Source organism: Talpa europaea (assembly GCF_964194135.1).
Source record: "Talpa europaea genome assembly, chromosome: 4".
Classification (NCBI taxonomy): Eukaryota; Metazoa; Chordata; class Mammalia; order Eulipotyphla; family Talpidae; genus Talpa; species Talpa europaea.
The window spans coordinates 145,274,037-145,290,274 of NC_140070.1; the positions used below are offsets into that span (position 1 = coordinate 145,274,037).

At 53.2% G+C, this 16,238-nt stretch overlaps 1 protein-coding gene across 2 annotated transcripts in view; it reads left to right on the forward strand.

Moving 5' to 3' along the window:
- The window catches only part of BACE2 (beta-secretase 2), a gene marked incomplete at both ends in the record, with an annotated part of 52,449 nt that extends 44,189 nt beyond the window's left edge, over nucleotides 1–8,260 (forward strand). For both annotated transcript variants that reach the window (XM_084231941.1, XM_084231942.1), the window contains one exon: nucleotides 8,007–8,260. In XM_084231941.1, coding sequence (XP_084088067.1) covers nucleotides 8,007–8,260 — 254 coding nt within the window. The remainder of the gene's footprint in view (nucleotides 1–8,006) is intronic.
- Between the last annotated feature and the right edge of the window lie 7,978 nt (nucleotides 8,261–16,238).

Genomic DNA, 16,238 nt, shown 5'->3' on the forward strand with positions numbered 1-16,238 from the left:
CAGACGGTGTATCGAGCGTTTCCTCGACCTCGTTCAACGTAATTGTTGTGAGGGTGATTCGTCGCAGCTCCGTCTCGGCCACTGGTCTCATCTTATTGCTGAGCGATGCTTCGCAATGCGGGTCACCAGCGTCAGCTCGCTCCCGTCACCTGCTCAGCCTCGGGGGGGTTTCAGGTGTTTTGACTGTCTTAAGTAAAGCTGCTAGAAACGTGAGCTTAAAAGTCCTCAGACGTACATTTTTATTTCTCTTGGGTGAACGCCAGGGAGTGGGCTGGCTGGGTCGTGTGACCGAGATGGTTTCACTTCCTACGACTCTGCTAAACCCTCAAAGGTGGGTTTCACCATTTTGCGTCCCCACCTGCAGCAGCGCAGCCCTCACCTGCCCCTGCCACCCGCCACCGGAGGGTCAGTCTTTTAAATCTGAGTAGGTGTTGAGTGGGGCCCGCTGGTGGCGTTAACTCCCTAATGATCTCCAGCATCTCCCATGTGCTTGTTCGCCGTTCACACATCTTTGGTGAAGAGTCTTTTCAAATTTTCTCACCCATTTTTGTATTGAGTTTTCAGACTACTCTGTAATCAGAATATAAATCCTTTGTCAGATATGTGACCTGCAAATATTTTCCCTGTCTTTTCAATCTCTTAATGTTGTCTTTCAAAGTGGAGAAGTTCCTAATTTTAATGAAATAAAATTTACCATTTTTTCAATACATTGTGCTTTTCGTTGTAGTTGTGGAGAAAGTTTTTGCCTAACCCAAGGGCATGAAGATTTCCTCCTGTGCTTTCTCATAGAGGTTTCCAAAACCACAGGGGTTGTCCGGCAATATCTTTCTGTTGTTCACTTCTGTTGATTCTGCCGTGGACATGTACAGGGGAGAAATATTGAGGTGAGGCCAGAGGTGCAGGGTGGAGGAATTCATCAGAGACAGAGTGGAAATGAGAACAGAAAAAGCAGATTTAATTAAAATACCCTACAATGTAGCAAGGGCAAGACGGGAGAGGTCTGTGCAGAAAGAAGGATTTTGGGGCTCTCCTTTATACTCTTTTCGCTGGCTTTCTAACTTGGGGCACCCGTTTGCACCAGTTATCTACTGGAATATCTGTTCTCTGTCGCTGGCCTTTGGCACAGAAACATGTCCTGGCTGGTTTCTGCCTTTCCGGAATGGGCTGGTTTTTCTGGTCCTGGTGGTGGAGTCCCGAGGCAGCCTGACCACTCCCTTATCAACTCCCGCCTCCCAAGCCTTCCTGCTGGCCAAGGAGAGGCAGGACAGGACAGAGAATAGAGCATGCACGGAAATTATTTTAGGTTTATTGAAACTTGCTTTATAGCCTAGAAGATCGTCTTTTTGGTAACTATTCCATGTGCCCTTGAAAACGATGTATAGTCTGCTCTGCTGGTGGAGTTTTCCTTGATTGTGAATTAGGTCAAGTTGTTGGTCGTAATCTATAACTTTGTTTTCTCTTTACTTGCTCTGTCACTCAGAAAGGTATTTTGAAATGTCTGACTATATTTGTGGATTTGTCTATTTCTGCTTGCAGTTTCATCATTCTGGTTCCACGTATCCTGCAGTTCTGTTATTCGGTGCATAAAGGTTTAGTATTGTTATATCCTCCCATGGCTTGTCCGTGTCATTATTATGGAATTACCATCTTTATTCTTCGTAGTCATCTTTGCTCTCAGTCTCGTCTGTCTGATATTAACATCCTCGCTCTGGGTTTCTTGTGATTAGCATTGCCTGGCAGATCTTTCCCTATGCTTTGACTTTTAACATTTTGGGGTATTTGCATATAAAGTATATTCCTTGTATACAGCATATAGTTGAATCTTGCTTTTTATATGATTTGATCATCTTTTTTTTTTTGAAGACTGCCCCATGACTACTCATGTACTTAACTCCCATTATACCCACAAGTCACCAAATGAAAATACAAAGACTCCTAGATTTATGGTCCCTTGACAATCTCTGCATTTTGACTAGGGTGTTTAGGTCAGAGACTGTTAAACATTAGCCCACAAGCTAAGCCCACAAATGGTTTGTACATTTTTTTTAGTTTGTTGAAAAAAAATCTGAAAAAGAACATGTGCCTGAAATCACATGTGAACCAAAACATCTGACTCGCTTCCTGCCTGGTCCTTTACAGAACACGCTGGCTGCCCCGCGTCCGCAATGTTTAGTTGAAAGCTCGCGCTTAAGTCCACAGTCTTGTTCCCTGTTCCTTTGCCTCACTTTCACCCCACTTTTTCTTCTGACTTCTTTTGAATGGAATAGTTTTGTTTTTATCTCCTCGCCTAATTCATTATCTCTGACTCCTGTTGTGTCATTTTAGTGTCTGCCCTGGGGTTTGTTACACATCTTTAATTAATCAGTCTATCACTTGACTTAGTACAAGGACCCACAGCAGTAAACTTGCATTTCTGTCCTCTTCTGTGCCCCTGCTGCTGCTGTTGCCATGCATGTTCCTTCGGCACAGGATAAACCCCCCCGTACACTGCTGCTTTTGCCTTAGTCAATTATCCTTCTAAATATTTTAAATTAAAAATGAAGAATTTATAATTGCCAGTTCTGGTTTTGTTATCCCTAGATCTAGATCCAGGTTTCTCTACTCAAAGGGCTTCTTCCTTTAGGCTGTTGAGTGTACAGCTCTGCTGTGATGGTTTCTTCAGTTTTCGACCACATTGAGGTCTACAATTAAATGGCTTGAAGGCATCCAGCTTGAGGTTTTGATATACACACGCATCATAAAATGATCACCGCCATGAAGCTAACGGACCTAGCCTCACCTCGCAGAGCTACCATTTACTTTCTTTCACGGTGTTGTTTGTGTGTGTATGTGTGGTGTTAAAAACACTTAAGATAAATGCTCAGCAAATTGCAAGGATACAGTGCGGTAGGCTTAGCTGTAGTCACCACGCTGTACATTAGCTCTCTGGAACTTAATTCAACCGTGCAGCTGAAACTCTGGAAGCCTTGACCAATGTCTCCTTTCCAGGCTGCCAGGTTGCCTCTGGCAACCACCATTCTCTGCTCTGCTTCTGTGAGTTTGAGTCTTAGATTCTGCATACAAGTGAGATTTTCGCAGTTTTTGCCCTTCTGTGTCTGGCTTAATCCTCCAGCCTCGTCCATGAGGCAAGACTTCCTTTTTTTTTTTTTTTTTTTTTTTATGCTGGATGATGATCCCTTGTGCCTGCACACAGCCTCACGAAATATTTCAGCCTGTGTGTGTTTGAAACATCCTCATGTTATCTACATTTTTGAAGGATATTTTTGATTGCCATGGAATTCTAAGTTGGCCGGTCCTTTAAAGTTGTCGATTTGCTCTCCGGTTGCTGTATTTCTGATGTGAGAGCTTCTAGAATCCCTTTCTTTGTTCCATTCTGCATTTCTTTTCTCTCACTCTTCTTATTCTCTTTTTCATTGATTTTTAGAAATTCACCAAAGTGGTCACTTCATGATTCTTGGCGTAGGGGCTCTTTGAGATGCCTGTTTCAGAGTTTCCATCAAATTTGGATTTTTTTTGTTATTTCTTCAATAGTTTTTCTGCCTCTCTCCCCTCTTCTCACTCAGGTATTCTGATTCCCTGTTCGTGTCCTGTGGATAATGCATGTCCTTTTCTTATTTTGTCTTGTTTTGTCCATTATTTTGCCCTCTGTATTTTTGGCATAGCTTCCTTTACTGCACTCTCGAGCTCACTGGACTTCCCTGCAGTGTATCTCCTGCTGCCAGCGTGGGGTGTGCTTTTCCTCATCCCACACATGCAGGTGTTTCTCTGCAAGCTGCATTCAGGTCTGCTCCAGAGTGCGCCTGACATGCCTAAACTCTCCTCTCGTGTCCTGAATGGCACACAGTTACGATACCTGCCTTAGGAGCCAAATAGTTCTATCATCTGTGGCATTTCTTGCTAAATTTCAACGGCTTGATCCCCCCCCCCCCATTATGAAGTGTGTTTTCCTGTTTCTTTGCAATCTTGCTCATTTTTTTTCTTAGGTGCCAGACATTGTGAGTATCCCCTTATTGGGTGCTGGATACTTCTATATTCCTACAAACATTTTTGAAATTTGGCCTGGGTTGCAGTTATGTTACTCGGAGTTTGACTCTTTGCTGTCTTGCTTTGGAACTTCATTGGATGAGCCAGAGCGGGTTTGTCTGTGCTTGGCCAGGCCAGGCTCGTCTTGCCTGTCATAGAGGAAAGACCCTGAGCACTCAGAGGGATGCCCCGTGTGGTCTGCTAATCCTACGCAGACTGCTCCGCCACCACGTGTGTCCCCTGCGGGTCTGAGTTCCTGTGCAAGGTCAGAACTGCCCGGTCAGTCAGTCATGGGAGCCCAACCCTGCAAGGCGCTCTTCAAATCGATCAAGAGCAGAAGCTGGGTCACCCCGGGAAGGGCGGGCATCACGAGGAGTGACCGGAAACGCCTGGGGGGCCTTGACTGATGTATAACAAGGGACCCCAGAAGCTGATCAGTGAAACGCTTTGTTGATAAGATCGGAACCACAGCCGGAGGTCTGGGGTCTGGTTTCTAGGCCAGCACTTGGTCGTCAAGCAGATAAGAATTATCTGGTCAGTAGACTCATGGCCCCCCAAAGCTCTGGATGACATAAGCACGTTTTCAGTTTCACCCGCCTTTTTCTCCTCATCCCCTGCCCCCATCACTGGTGTTCTGTGATTATTCTAAGAATAAAAAGGCCAGGATCTTGCTCGCTTAGCAGTGTCCTGCACTGTGCAGTCTGCCCACACCTCCCGTTTCTTCATCAGTGTGGCGTTGCCGATGCAATTCCCCGTGGATTGGGTTCGTTCTTTCTCACTTTGGGGAACAGTAAACAGGAGGCAATTGGCCTAGGCCCTGCCTTGGCCCCGGGAGCTCCCGGTGCTGCTCCGTCCACCCCCTAAGTGCCGCTTTCATGGCAGGGGCGGGCTCTGCAGATGCGGGTCCCTCCCGGTGCTCTCCCCTCCGGGCTCTGCTGCGGCCCCTGACGGCAGTGCTGCCCGCATCTGCCTCTGCCTCCCCAGCACAGGGGAACCGCTGGCGTCTGCCTGGCGCCCTGGTGAGCCACAACCCGGGGCTTTCTCCAGTCAGCCAGGCAGGGCAGCTGTTGCCCGGACATCAGCGCTGACTCTCTGTCCTCACCCCAGGGCCCCCTGTCTTCAGAGCCTCTTTTCCACACGTCTGTCCTTTATTCAGTCGCTCCGGGTTGAAGGCTGCGTCTGGTCCTCCTTACTCCATCTTGTCGGGACGCAGTCGGCCCTCAAGTGATATTTAACTTCCTTACGCTTTGTTGTAGTTGGAGATTGTTGTCTTTGTACTAAGTATGTTTTACTCTCAGATTTGACCCCTGAAAGCACCTCTCTTTATAAAGTACATTTTTAAGAAGACAAATGAGCCCCTGTGGAAAGACATTTACAGCATCAGTTTTGATCATATAAAGGATTCTTACACATCAGTGAGGAAAAGGTAGACATTACATAGACGTGTAAATAGCCAGTCAGTGTCCTTTTACAATGGTTCCTCCCACCACTCACCAGGGCATCCTGGCATGAGGACCACCGTCACCCAGCTGGTGAGGCATGGAAAGTGGGGGTTCCCAGATCCTGTGGGTGGGCCTGCTCTTGCCTTCGTCTTTCTGTGGTCACTTTCTCAGAATATAACCTGATGCTTAAAAGTGAGCTCCTCTTGACCCAAAATTTAATTGTAGTAACTCAGTCTGAAGAAAGGAGACCATCAGCAAAGACTTGGGGGCACAGTGTTTCCCGTGCCCACAGTCATAACAGAGGAAATACTGTGGCTTACCTCTGTGGTCACCAAGGGGCTGGTGACCCCGTGTGACCCTCCGATACAGATTTTTGTGACATCATAAAAATAACATGGATGAAAATTAAATGATAGGAAAAGATTTTTTAAAGATTTATTTTTTTTAAGATTTATTTTTATTTATACAGAGCTGGGGTACAGGCCAGATGTGCGGGAGGGTGAGAGGATTCACCAGAGACAGAACAGGGAACAGAACAGGCAGATGGACTGAAGACACTGCTGAGAGGAGCAGCGGGCGAGGCAGGAGAGGTCTGCCACGCGATGGGGGAATCTCCTCTGGCCTGGCTGGGAATCGAACTGGCGCTGCAGAGGCTGCAGACAGCTTCACGGCACTGCGCTCAACCCACTGCGCCACCGGGGAGGCCCTGATAGGAAAAGATTTTGATAACTTTTTGTAAGTGATACAAATCAACTTGGACCACCTGATCTCATCTCTGTTTAAAAAAATCGATGGGCCATGACCTCACAGATGATATTCTCAAGTATAAATATTGGCTTTCTGAGAAATGAATTTATGGGTGTTTTTATTGACATTTTCAAATGTCCTGCCCTAAGTACGCACTATGGCCATAAATTTCCATTATGTAAGTGTTGGTTAAATACTTGCATGTTCATGCTCTGCGCCAGGAATGGACAAATGCCCAGATAATCATCACTTAAGGCTCGAGGGCTCGGGACCTTTGTCCCAAGTGCCCAGTCTGTGTCAGAGCTTAACAGTGACTGCAGAGGACACGGAGTGAATGAAGAAGCTGGTGCTCCGGTGGGAAGTGACCACAGAGGAGACGCAGGGCCGTGGGGCCCTAGCGGGTAGTTAGCTGACTCAGAGGCCCCTGCTTAGTTAGCTGACTCAGAGGCCCCTGCTCCACCGGGCACTGCACCCCCTGTTCTCAGCAGCAGGCTCTTCTGCTGGCCTCCCCTCCTAGCAGTCTTGGAGAAGGCCATGAGCCTCCTCAACAGAGCCCACACGTGCAGCGGGGAGGCTCTTCTTTCCTTAAGAAAGAAAGGCTCTTATCTGGCTGGCCTGAGGGTCTGGAGGCTGCCGTTACAGAAAAGGTTGCTGAGCGAGCCGTTTTCCTGGTGCCGATTCATTTCTGCCAGTCCATATGGATACTGAGGCCTGTTCTGTTTTCCTTGGAAAACTTAAGATGCTGAACAAATCCTTTATTTCTGAAAGGGCAGATAAATCTAGTGGAAATACATGAAACCCCCAAGTCTGTTTATTTTTTTAGAGATTTATTTATTCATGCATAGAAGAACTGGGTGCAGGCCAGAGGTGTGGGGGGTGAGAGGACTCACCAGAGACAGAGAAGGGAGCAGAACAGACAGCTCTACTGAGATACACTGCTGAGGGGAGCAGCAGGGAGACAGGAGAGGTCTGCTGCACCCTGTGGGTATCTCCCAGGCCAGCCGGGCATCGAACTCAGGCTGCAGAGGCTGCAGACAGCTTTATAGTGCTGTGCTTAACCCCTTGCGCCACCAGGGAGGACCCGCAACTCTGTTTTAAGAGACCTTCTCGAATTCCTCCCCCACAGAACCTTATCCCGGAGTCTGCTGCCAAGTCTCCCAGTGGTTCCAGCCATTCCTCTGTCTCTAGCACATACAAGTTCGATGCTGTGCCCACTTGGCAGTCTTGATTCTGGGCCCCTGTACAGTGTAGCTGCGGCCTGGGGCCTGTGCAGGGCAGTGCAGGGTCCCCTGGCCAAGCTGCCCCAGGGAGGCTTGTAACCTGCCAGGGGCTGGGCAAGCAGGAGGAGCGGAGGCCCTGTCCCTTGCAGACCCCCGTAGAGCAGGACCTTGGGTGGACTCGGCCAGGGCACACCCTGCTGCAGGCCGTGCTTCCTGGTACAGAGGTGGCTGCTGTCCTGCTGCTTCCTCCTCCTCCTCTCCCCGGAGGCACGGCCTCCCCTACGCCTGCGTAGTGCCGTATCGCCAGCCCTCTGCCCGCCCCCAGTGCTTCCCCAAGTGCCCTCTGCATATCTCTCTCCATACGCACCTTCCACGCCCGTTCACCTGCCGCCATCCCAGCCGCAGGGGCCAGGCCCTCTCAGGGTGTGCTGCCCCAGGACTGCGGGGGAGCTGTGTGCTCGGGTGCCTGGATGTTGGACCCTGAGCACCCATGTGGCCTTGGCTCAATAGCGCCCAGCGTGGTGTCCCTTGGGCAGTGCTCATTTCACAGCTGTGGATCCCCCTTCTGTCTCAGAAATTGCAGGTGCTCCCGTGTCGGAAATTTCCGGGCCCTTTTCAACAGAGGACCTGGCCAGCAACTGCGTGCCCACCCTGCCTCTGCACGGGCCCGTGCTGTGGATCATCTCCTACGCGCTGATGAGCGTGTGCGGGGTCATCCTCCTGGTCTTAATCATCCTGCTGCTGCTTCCGTCGCGGTGCCGGCACCTCCCCCGGGACCCCGAGGTTGTCAATGACGAGTCCTCTCTCGTCCGGCATCGCTGGAAGTGAAGAGCCGCGCCTGGGCGTGGGCGACCGTGAACTCAGCCGTGGAGCCGGCTCAGTGTCACGAGCAGCAGGCGGGGTTATGAGGCGAGGCTCCCACCTGGGTCCGCTCGTCTTACGCCTCCGTTCTGCTCCCGGCTGCCTTCCAGATTCACTGTATTTTGATTCTTGATTTAAAACTTCTTCTTTTTCCCTACGTCCAAGAAAAATGACAATAAAAAGAACCTCATTTTCAACAAAAACAGGGTGAATGGGCTTCGGGCTGTATGTAGCTGGTTTGGCCTCACTCTCCAGGCTTGGCACCAAAACAGGGGCCCCGGCCAACCCAGCCCTCTCCTTGCGTCTCTGGAGAAATGAGTGTTTAGAGTTTGTGATTCTGCTTAGTTCCTTCATGGGAAGCTTTTTGTATTAATCGCGTGTAAGGATATTTTGTACTGACCTCACCCTGGGTCAGAGCGGTCCAAGAAGTTTCGAGACATGACGGCAGGAGCAGCCGCCGGGGCTGATGCCGTGACCACCGGCCCTGTTCTGGGCCAGACACCGCTCGGGCCCCTGGTGGCCGAGTCCACTGGGCGGAGCTCATCGCCGGGCGGCCTTCGCAGCCTCTCCGGAGCCGGCAAGCCTCGTCCACCGCCCCGGAGCGTGCCCGATGCGTCCTCAGCAGGGCGGGCATCGTGTACGACGCTACCTCGTGGAGACGCCGCGCCGGCTCCGTGCCCGTGGGGTGCAGGCCCTGGCTTCCGCGGGGCCCGCACCTGAAGGGTCCAGCCTCCAGCAGGTGAGACGTGGCATGTGCTGAAGGGCACCTGGGCCGGAGAAGCCGCGCCCCGCCCCCAGGGGACGGTCACTGCCCTGATTCTTACTGGAAATCAATAAACACTGTTTTAAGGAGAAAAGCAAATTTTACTTCATTACTTTGTTTCTTTTCCGAAATGTTCTCTGCAGGCAGGTTGCTGATACCCTGTTGGGGGCTGGGGAAGCGGCTCAGAGCCCGCGCAGGAAGGGGTTAAAGGCAGGCAGAGGCCTCGGGAGCTTCTGCTCTCCTCCACACCTGGAGCCCCTGTGCTTCCACTGGCACAACACCCCGGGCCAAGCACAGCGGTCGGGGGCGGCTCAGGCAGATCCGCTGCACGACGGACGCACACACGACTTCGTTTGCTCATCTCTGGCGATGACTCGGGTGGGCAGTGGCTCTTCATTTGGAGAAGTCCCCACGCGCTGTCCTTGCTGTGCGGCCTTTGCCAGAGAAAAGCAGACGCCTTGAGCCTGGCGGAGTCAGCCTTGCTGAACCTGCTTGCAAGGAGGCTTCAAAGCCAGCTCCCTTCCGTCCTGCTGCGCGCCATGTTGGGTGTCGCTTTGCTCGTGGTGGGCTGGGTGTGTAACAAGACCCCCCTCGTTAGGGGGAGGCCCACCGGGCGGGTCTCCTGGGTGGAGTGTTACCTGTGTTCCATTTGGGTGGCGCGCGTGCTTGGCCATCCGCCCTGCCCTCTGCCCCCGGGCCCGTCCACACTAAGGTGTGCGTGACGGCGCTGACGAGCTGTCATGGGACACGTGTCATGGGGCCCTCCGGAGGGTTTGGATTGCACCTTAGGATGACACGAATCCCCCGTGTTCTTCCAGAGACAGTGCCCCGTGGCGATGCCGCCGCCCGCCGGGGTGGGGTGGTGGGAGGGTCTCTGTCAGGCACCCATTGTCGTTTCTGGTTCCAGCTCGTAGAGAGGTCATCGTTTCAAAATCCCAGAGTTAGAAATATCTGGAAGTTGAACACGCTGTGCAGCTGCCTTTCCATCGGCTCTGTCCACGAGCCACTTTGCACAGCTGTGAAGACCGGACCCCAGCCTGTGCCTCCCCTCCTGTGAGACAGCAGAGCCCCTGAAATGAAAGCGAGAATTGCAGTATGACCCAGTTTGTTTTGCTCCTTACTTCCTCATGCAGGCGTGTTCTGCTTCATTCTCTCGGGTTAGGTGTCTGAGCCGGGGCTGTTCCTGTGGCAGCAGATTAGCAGGCACCGTTCCCAGAATACATGGTAATAGCAAGTTAGATTTCAAGCAAGTGTATTGGAATGAAGTTTGCTATAATGCTCTGTATTTCGCATCAAATTTCTCTACCTTTTCATCTCAGATGTCATTGGATGTGACATTTTAATGGAAATACTTAAATTACAAAAATATACTTAGCAACAAGAACGAAGCAGACAGTTGAATGTGGGCATTTTCCTGGCACGCCTCACTGCTGAAAATTGGACTTTGAGTCAAAACCCTGTTACGGGCCCCGCCTTCTCGGGTTATATAAATTGATACTCAGCTTGGCAAACCCTCAAGGAGGCTTGCTTTGAACAGGAAAGGAAGTAGCAGCCCTTCGAGGGTGTCATTTTTACCTGGTAACACACTGGAAAATGCTGGAAGATGGTCCTGGCCTGAAAGATGCCACTGAGCGCGAGGTTGTCCAAACCTTGTCAAGTCTGTGATGGGAACTGAATGCCCACTTTGTGGGCAAAGTGCTTTCACAGGAGGGGGGTGCTTTGTCTTCTCCATCAGTTATTTGGGAGCCTGAAATGAAATTCTGTCTTCAGTAACTAAAACTGTTTATGGAAAAGAGCAAGAAGTGAGATGGGGACTGTGAGTCGGTGTTTTTCCTCCGGAATTCAGAAGAACCACAGTGACTGGCACCTGGCCGCTGGCGTGTATTTCTTCTGGCGCCACACCAAGGACCTCGTATTATAGAAGCAGAATCCTCCCATGTGATCGAGGGGGATGCTTTTCAGAACACAGTCCGCTCCCAAACCCTTGGAAAGTTTCACCCGATTCATCATGAACCACAACGGTGAAGATAAATGTGAGGTCAATTACAGTTCAAAATTAGGAAAGTAATTCCCAGGAGCTCAGCTTTAACAACTCTGAGGAGCTGTGGAACCCCAATACATTGCGAAGCCCTGGGACTAGGGCCTTGCGTTATCTCACTGAAGAAGAGGATGATTCCACTATTTTTTTAAAGATTTATTTATTTATGCATACAAGAACCGAGGTGCAGGCCAGAGGTTCGGGGGTGAGAGGATTCCCCAGAGACAGAGTGGGGAGCAGAACAGGCAGATTGACTGAAACACACTGCTGAGGGGAGCAGCGGGGAGTCAGGAGAGGTCTGCTGCGCCCTGTGGGTAGCTCCCTGGGAACGAGCTCGGAGGATTGAGCTCGTGCTGTAGAGGCTGCCACCAGCTTCATAGTGCTGATGCTTAACCCCTTGTGCCACCAGGTGATTCCACTATTTAATGGGCTCCCCTGGAGAATGCAAATGTGTTAAATTCCTGCTGCCAGGCCCCAGGTGTGGGCTGCTTAGGATCTGCGTTCTGGCCTCCACCACTCAGCAGCCTGTCCCAGAAGGAACAACAATCGAGCTTCTCTGACGTTGTCCCTGCGAGTGGAAACCGAGTCACTGGGCGGCGTCCCAGTGCATATTTCCCTCGCACAAACTTACTAGAATTGATTGCAGGACTGTTCAGAGGAAAACCTGCCAGTAAGGTTTCTTCTTTTTTAGAAAAAACAACTAAAACCCATAAAATGTAAAATTATGGGTTTTGCCAAGAAAGATATTAGATTTTTCAGTGCCAAGAAAACGCCACGCAACAGAAGTTGCTGTGTACATTTCTCGTGGATTTTTAAAAATCCAGGCTTGAACTTAGGGCTGTTTACCAATTAATTAACAAGCTGGAAAATGCATTTTGAGAGTGGAGAAGGAAAATTAAAAATATAATCACAGTATGCTCACGAAATAAGCAGGATTAGCTCTTTGTCCAAGTAGCTTTAACTTCTGGATCTTGGACCTCTGCGTTGTCAGAGCTGCCACAGCCCTCACCTCTAGGACCTCCTCAGCCCAAGCCGGGCGAGGGGGCGTTCATTCAAGGGAATGGCGAGAAGAGGATGAGTAGGGCTTGGAAAATTCCAGAATCCTGGAAGGGGGGTGGCTAGACCATGCATGCCTCGTGAGCAGAGTGCGGACAAGACCTGGGCACAGGAAACCACCCGGGACATGGTGGGCGGCTCACCCCACCCTGAGTTTTTAGCACAATCTACTTTTAGGAATTTTCCAAAGGAAATTCTCTGGATGTGTCATTTGTCAAAAACAAACAATCAGGCAAGGAGAAACCTGCCTTGGGTTATCTTTAGACGCCAAGTCCAGTCCGGGCCGAGGGGCCGGGCTCAGGGCCGGGGTGTGCCCGGACACTCTCGGGGCAGGCTCAGGAGCTGGCGGCCCAGGGGGCACTGGCACAGTCCCCGTCACAGCCCGAACCCCCGAGGCAGGCTCCCCCAGCCGCCCTGGGAGTGGCCGCCCTCTGTCGCCGCTGCCCGCCTCGGCCCCGGCACGTCCCTCCCGGTCCCGTTCGGAATGTTGTGTCTCATCACCCAAACCACAGCTTTGGGCCTCAGCAAGTGCCAGGTCTGCAGAATGGCATCCTAGGAGCAGGCGAACACCCCTGGACTTTACACCCGAGATGTCCCCACAGGGGGGCCTGTGGCCGTACAGCACCCGGTGGGACGTGGCACAGGGAGGGCCAGCCCTCTGCGCAGGGCCCTGGCACCCCAGCCTTGGTGCTCAGGGGCCTCCAGGCCTGAAACTTTGATGTGGGGACACCATCGCCCCATTAAGGAAAGGCTGTGAAGACTCCCTGTCTGTCTCCTCCTGCTGGCACGGCAGGAGCCGGGGCACTGAGGACAGGGGGCTGCCCCCTCGCGATGGGGAGCCTCCGTGGGGAGGAGGCCAGCAAGCGTCGGTGTCCGTCTCATCCGGGGCTGCCCGCACCTGGGCTTTTCCCAGCGCACATGGACGCGGACTCTCTCGAGGAGTCCAGGTTCCGGAGAAGGCGAGCGCGGCGTCCCCTCACCGAGAGGAGCCGGGGAGCCTGGAGCTTGGAACAAGCCTCCCCCAGCCGGCGCCACGCAGGGCGCCCTCCAAGGGCTAGCCTGGTTCTTCTGCGGGACGCCCGCGGCTCTCCCCACGCAGGGCGGGTTTTCCCGGCCAGCGCGCCACGCCAGGTGAGGAAAAGTCCCTGCTGTAAGGGCCCCTCTGGCCACGTTTACCCCGGGGAAATTAAACTTCCCGGAGCCTCCATCTCTGGCCATTAATGCTTCTGAATGGAAGCTAAGAAGCACTAACAGATTATCTGTATTTTTTTAAGATGTATTTATTTATACGCACACGAGCTGGGGTGCAGGTCAGAGGTGCGGGGGGTGAGAGGAGTCACCAGAGAGTGAGGAGCAGAACAGGTGGGTCCACTGAAATCCACTGCTGAGGGGAGCAGCGGGGAGACAGGAGAGGTCTGCAGCGCCCTGTGAGCAGCTCCCTGGCCAGGGTTGGCCCTCCCCAGTGGGGGTGGCCGAGCCACCAGGGAGGAGCAGCGGTGAAGGGTGCGCTGCAGAGCGTGTCATGTCTACACTCAGATGAACGCCCCTCGATGCAGAATTCTTAAATGTAGCTTGTGTTTCTGCAAAAGGTTTAGTTATTTCATATTTGCCGTCTGGAACGCCCTCCATGGCGGTCTCCGGGCTGTAGTGCCTGGGAGGCTCTGCCCGGAGGGAAGAGGCTCTTCCTTCGCAGACGCGGCTCCTCACGCCCCAGCCCGGGCTTCCGACGTCTCCTCCTTGTGCTCGGACAGTCCACCAGGCAGAGGGACTGGCCGGGGCTGGGCAGTGTGAGCAAACGATGCTTCCCACCCGGTGGGTCTGAGATTCCTTTGACCTCGCTGCGGGCCACGGCTGGTGACCGCGGGTGACTGTGCTCCTGCCGGGCCTTGGCGCCCGCCTCGGAAAGCACCACAGCAGAACTGTGGTGGGAGCGGCCGCGCCCATCATTCAGGTGCTGAAAATGGGAGGCGGATGCAGGCCAGAGCCGCCAGGAAGCACATTTTCAGTTCCAGGAGTGACCCGGGCTGGGCAGCCCGGCCCTGGGCATGGGCTGTGGCCTGACTGGGAATCCTGGCTGCCCGCTCCGCCACCCCCTGCAGAGACACAGTGTCCCCCCCACGGAACCCAGCACCAGCTCACGCGCCCCGGAAACACAGGCAGGGGAGTGTCTGCCTGGGGGTGGGCCCAGCTCTGCCCACCTCGGAAAACCAAGCTCTTCCTCCGGCCACAGTCCCCACCACCCCCAGGGTGCTGACGTCACCGGTGCAGAAAGGACCAGCTGGACAGACCCGTCTGGGGAGTCAGCAAGGAAGAGAGGCAGACGTCATCCGGGAGCTGGCCGCTGCCCCAACCTTGAGGAAGCTGCTTCTTTCACGGACTGGACCCTGAGTTTGATAAACCCAGACAAGGAAAAGAAAAGGAACTTCCAGCCACTCGCTGGTGAGGCGATACTGGATAGGCCCGGGCATTTCCTTTCTAACAGGAAGGGAATTTTTCCAGTCTGCACTTTTTTTAAATTGAGGTGACACCAGTTTACAATGCTGGACGTGACTCAGAGCTACAGGCCGTACCCCTCAGATACATGTCACCCCCACTACCGTGGCCCCACAGCCCACGGGGACCCCTCCCTGCCTGGCTTTCCCCTCCCTGCCTGGCTTTTCCCTCCCCCCTCTTCCTCTGGGAGACTCAGTTCTACAGTCAGACTCCAGGGCTCGTCACTGCTTCGGTCTTGGCTGTTCCTTTGACTTGTTTCTCTGTATTCCACATGGGAGCGAAACCATCTGGTGTTTGTCTTTCTCCTTCTGACTAATTTCCCTTGGCATCATCCCCTCCGGCTCTGTCCACGTTGTTGCAAATGGCAGGAGTGTGTCTTTTTCACAGCTGTGTAATACTCCACTGTGTACGCACACCGGCCTTCCCACCCGCTCCTCGCTCCCTGCGCACGGCGGGAGTCTCCATGCGTGACTACGCGACAGTGCTGCAGTGAATGCAGGGTACACGCATCCCCTTGTGTGCCTCGGGCAGACACCCACAGGTGGACCTGCGGGGCCACACGGTGGAATTATTTATGACATTGTGAGGAGCCTCCACACTGCTTGCCACAGGGCTGGGCCCGGCCGCGTTCCCACCGGCAGCGCACGCCTTCACCAGCGCTTATGTCTCTGACCTCCAGGACTGCAGCACCCTCGGGTGCCAGGTGGCAGCTGCTCGTGCCTCGGCTGTTTGTTTCCCAGGCAGGGTGGGTGCTGGGGCTTGGCCACCAGGAGCACCCGGGGCGGCAAGATGCCACTTTGCATGTTGGCCACTAGGTGGCGCTGTTGCAAAACCTTGTGCTATTCGTGCTTTGCTTTTTTTCATTTTGCTTCAGTTTTCTCAGCAGAACCGACCCGCGCACGCAGGTAACGAAGCTACACCCCAGGAGCGACTCAAGGGCGTCCACACCTCCATTCGCCTCCAAAGCAGAATCTTCAAGATATGCTGGTTAGAGGTGCAGGAATCTGGGCGGAACCCCCGCGTGCCCTCCTGCAGCCCGGCCGTCAGCCTGGCTGCGGCACAGGAAGGAAACTGAGCCACGGGGAGGGCCCCCCATCGGCAGAGCCCAGTCTTGCAAAACCAGCTTTCTGAAGACACGCTCTCTGTGCTGCTGGGTCACAGGCCGGCGATCAGCCATGAAGAGGAACACATGCTGGGCGTCGTGACGAGCCGGGTGCTATCATCAAAACAGTCAGGGAAAGCTTCAGGGAACATATTGTTGATACGTGTGAGGATTGAAACTAACGCTTATTGAACAGAAAATCCTGCCTGTGCATTTTAGAGATGATGACTCGTTATCCTCAGAACAGCCTATGAGGGACGCGTCGCTACTGAAAACACCTTTAAAGCCGGGGAGCGGGCAGGAGCGGAGCTCGGAGTCGGAGGAGTCAGGGGCAGGCAGAGGGAGGCCCCCCCACGGGAGGAGCCCGCGGTGTGTGCTGGCGGCACAACAGAAATCTGTGCTTAGTGTTGAAAGTCTCCCACGGACCAGCCCTCTGCGCTCAGCGGCTTGTTTCCTGCCTTCCGCTGCGTTGACATCTGGGACCTCGGCCACC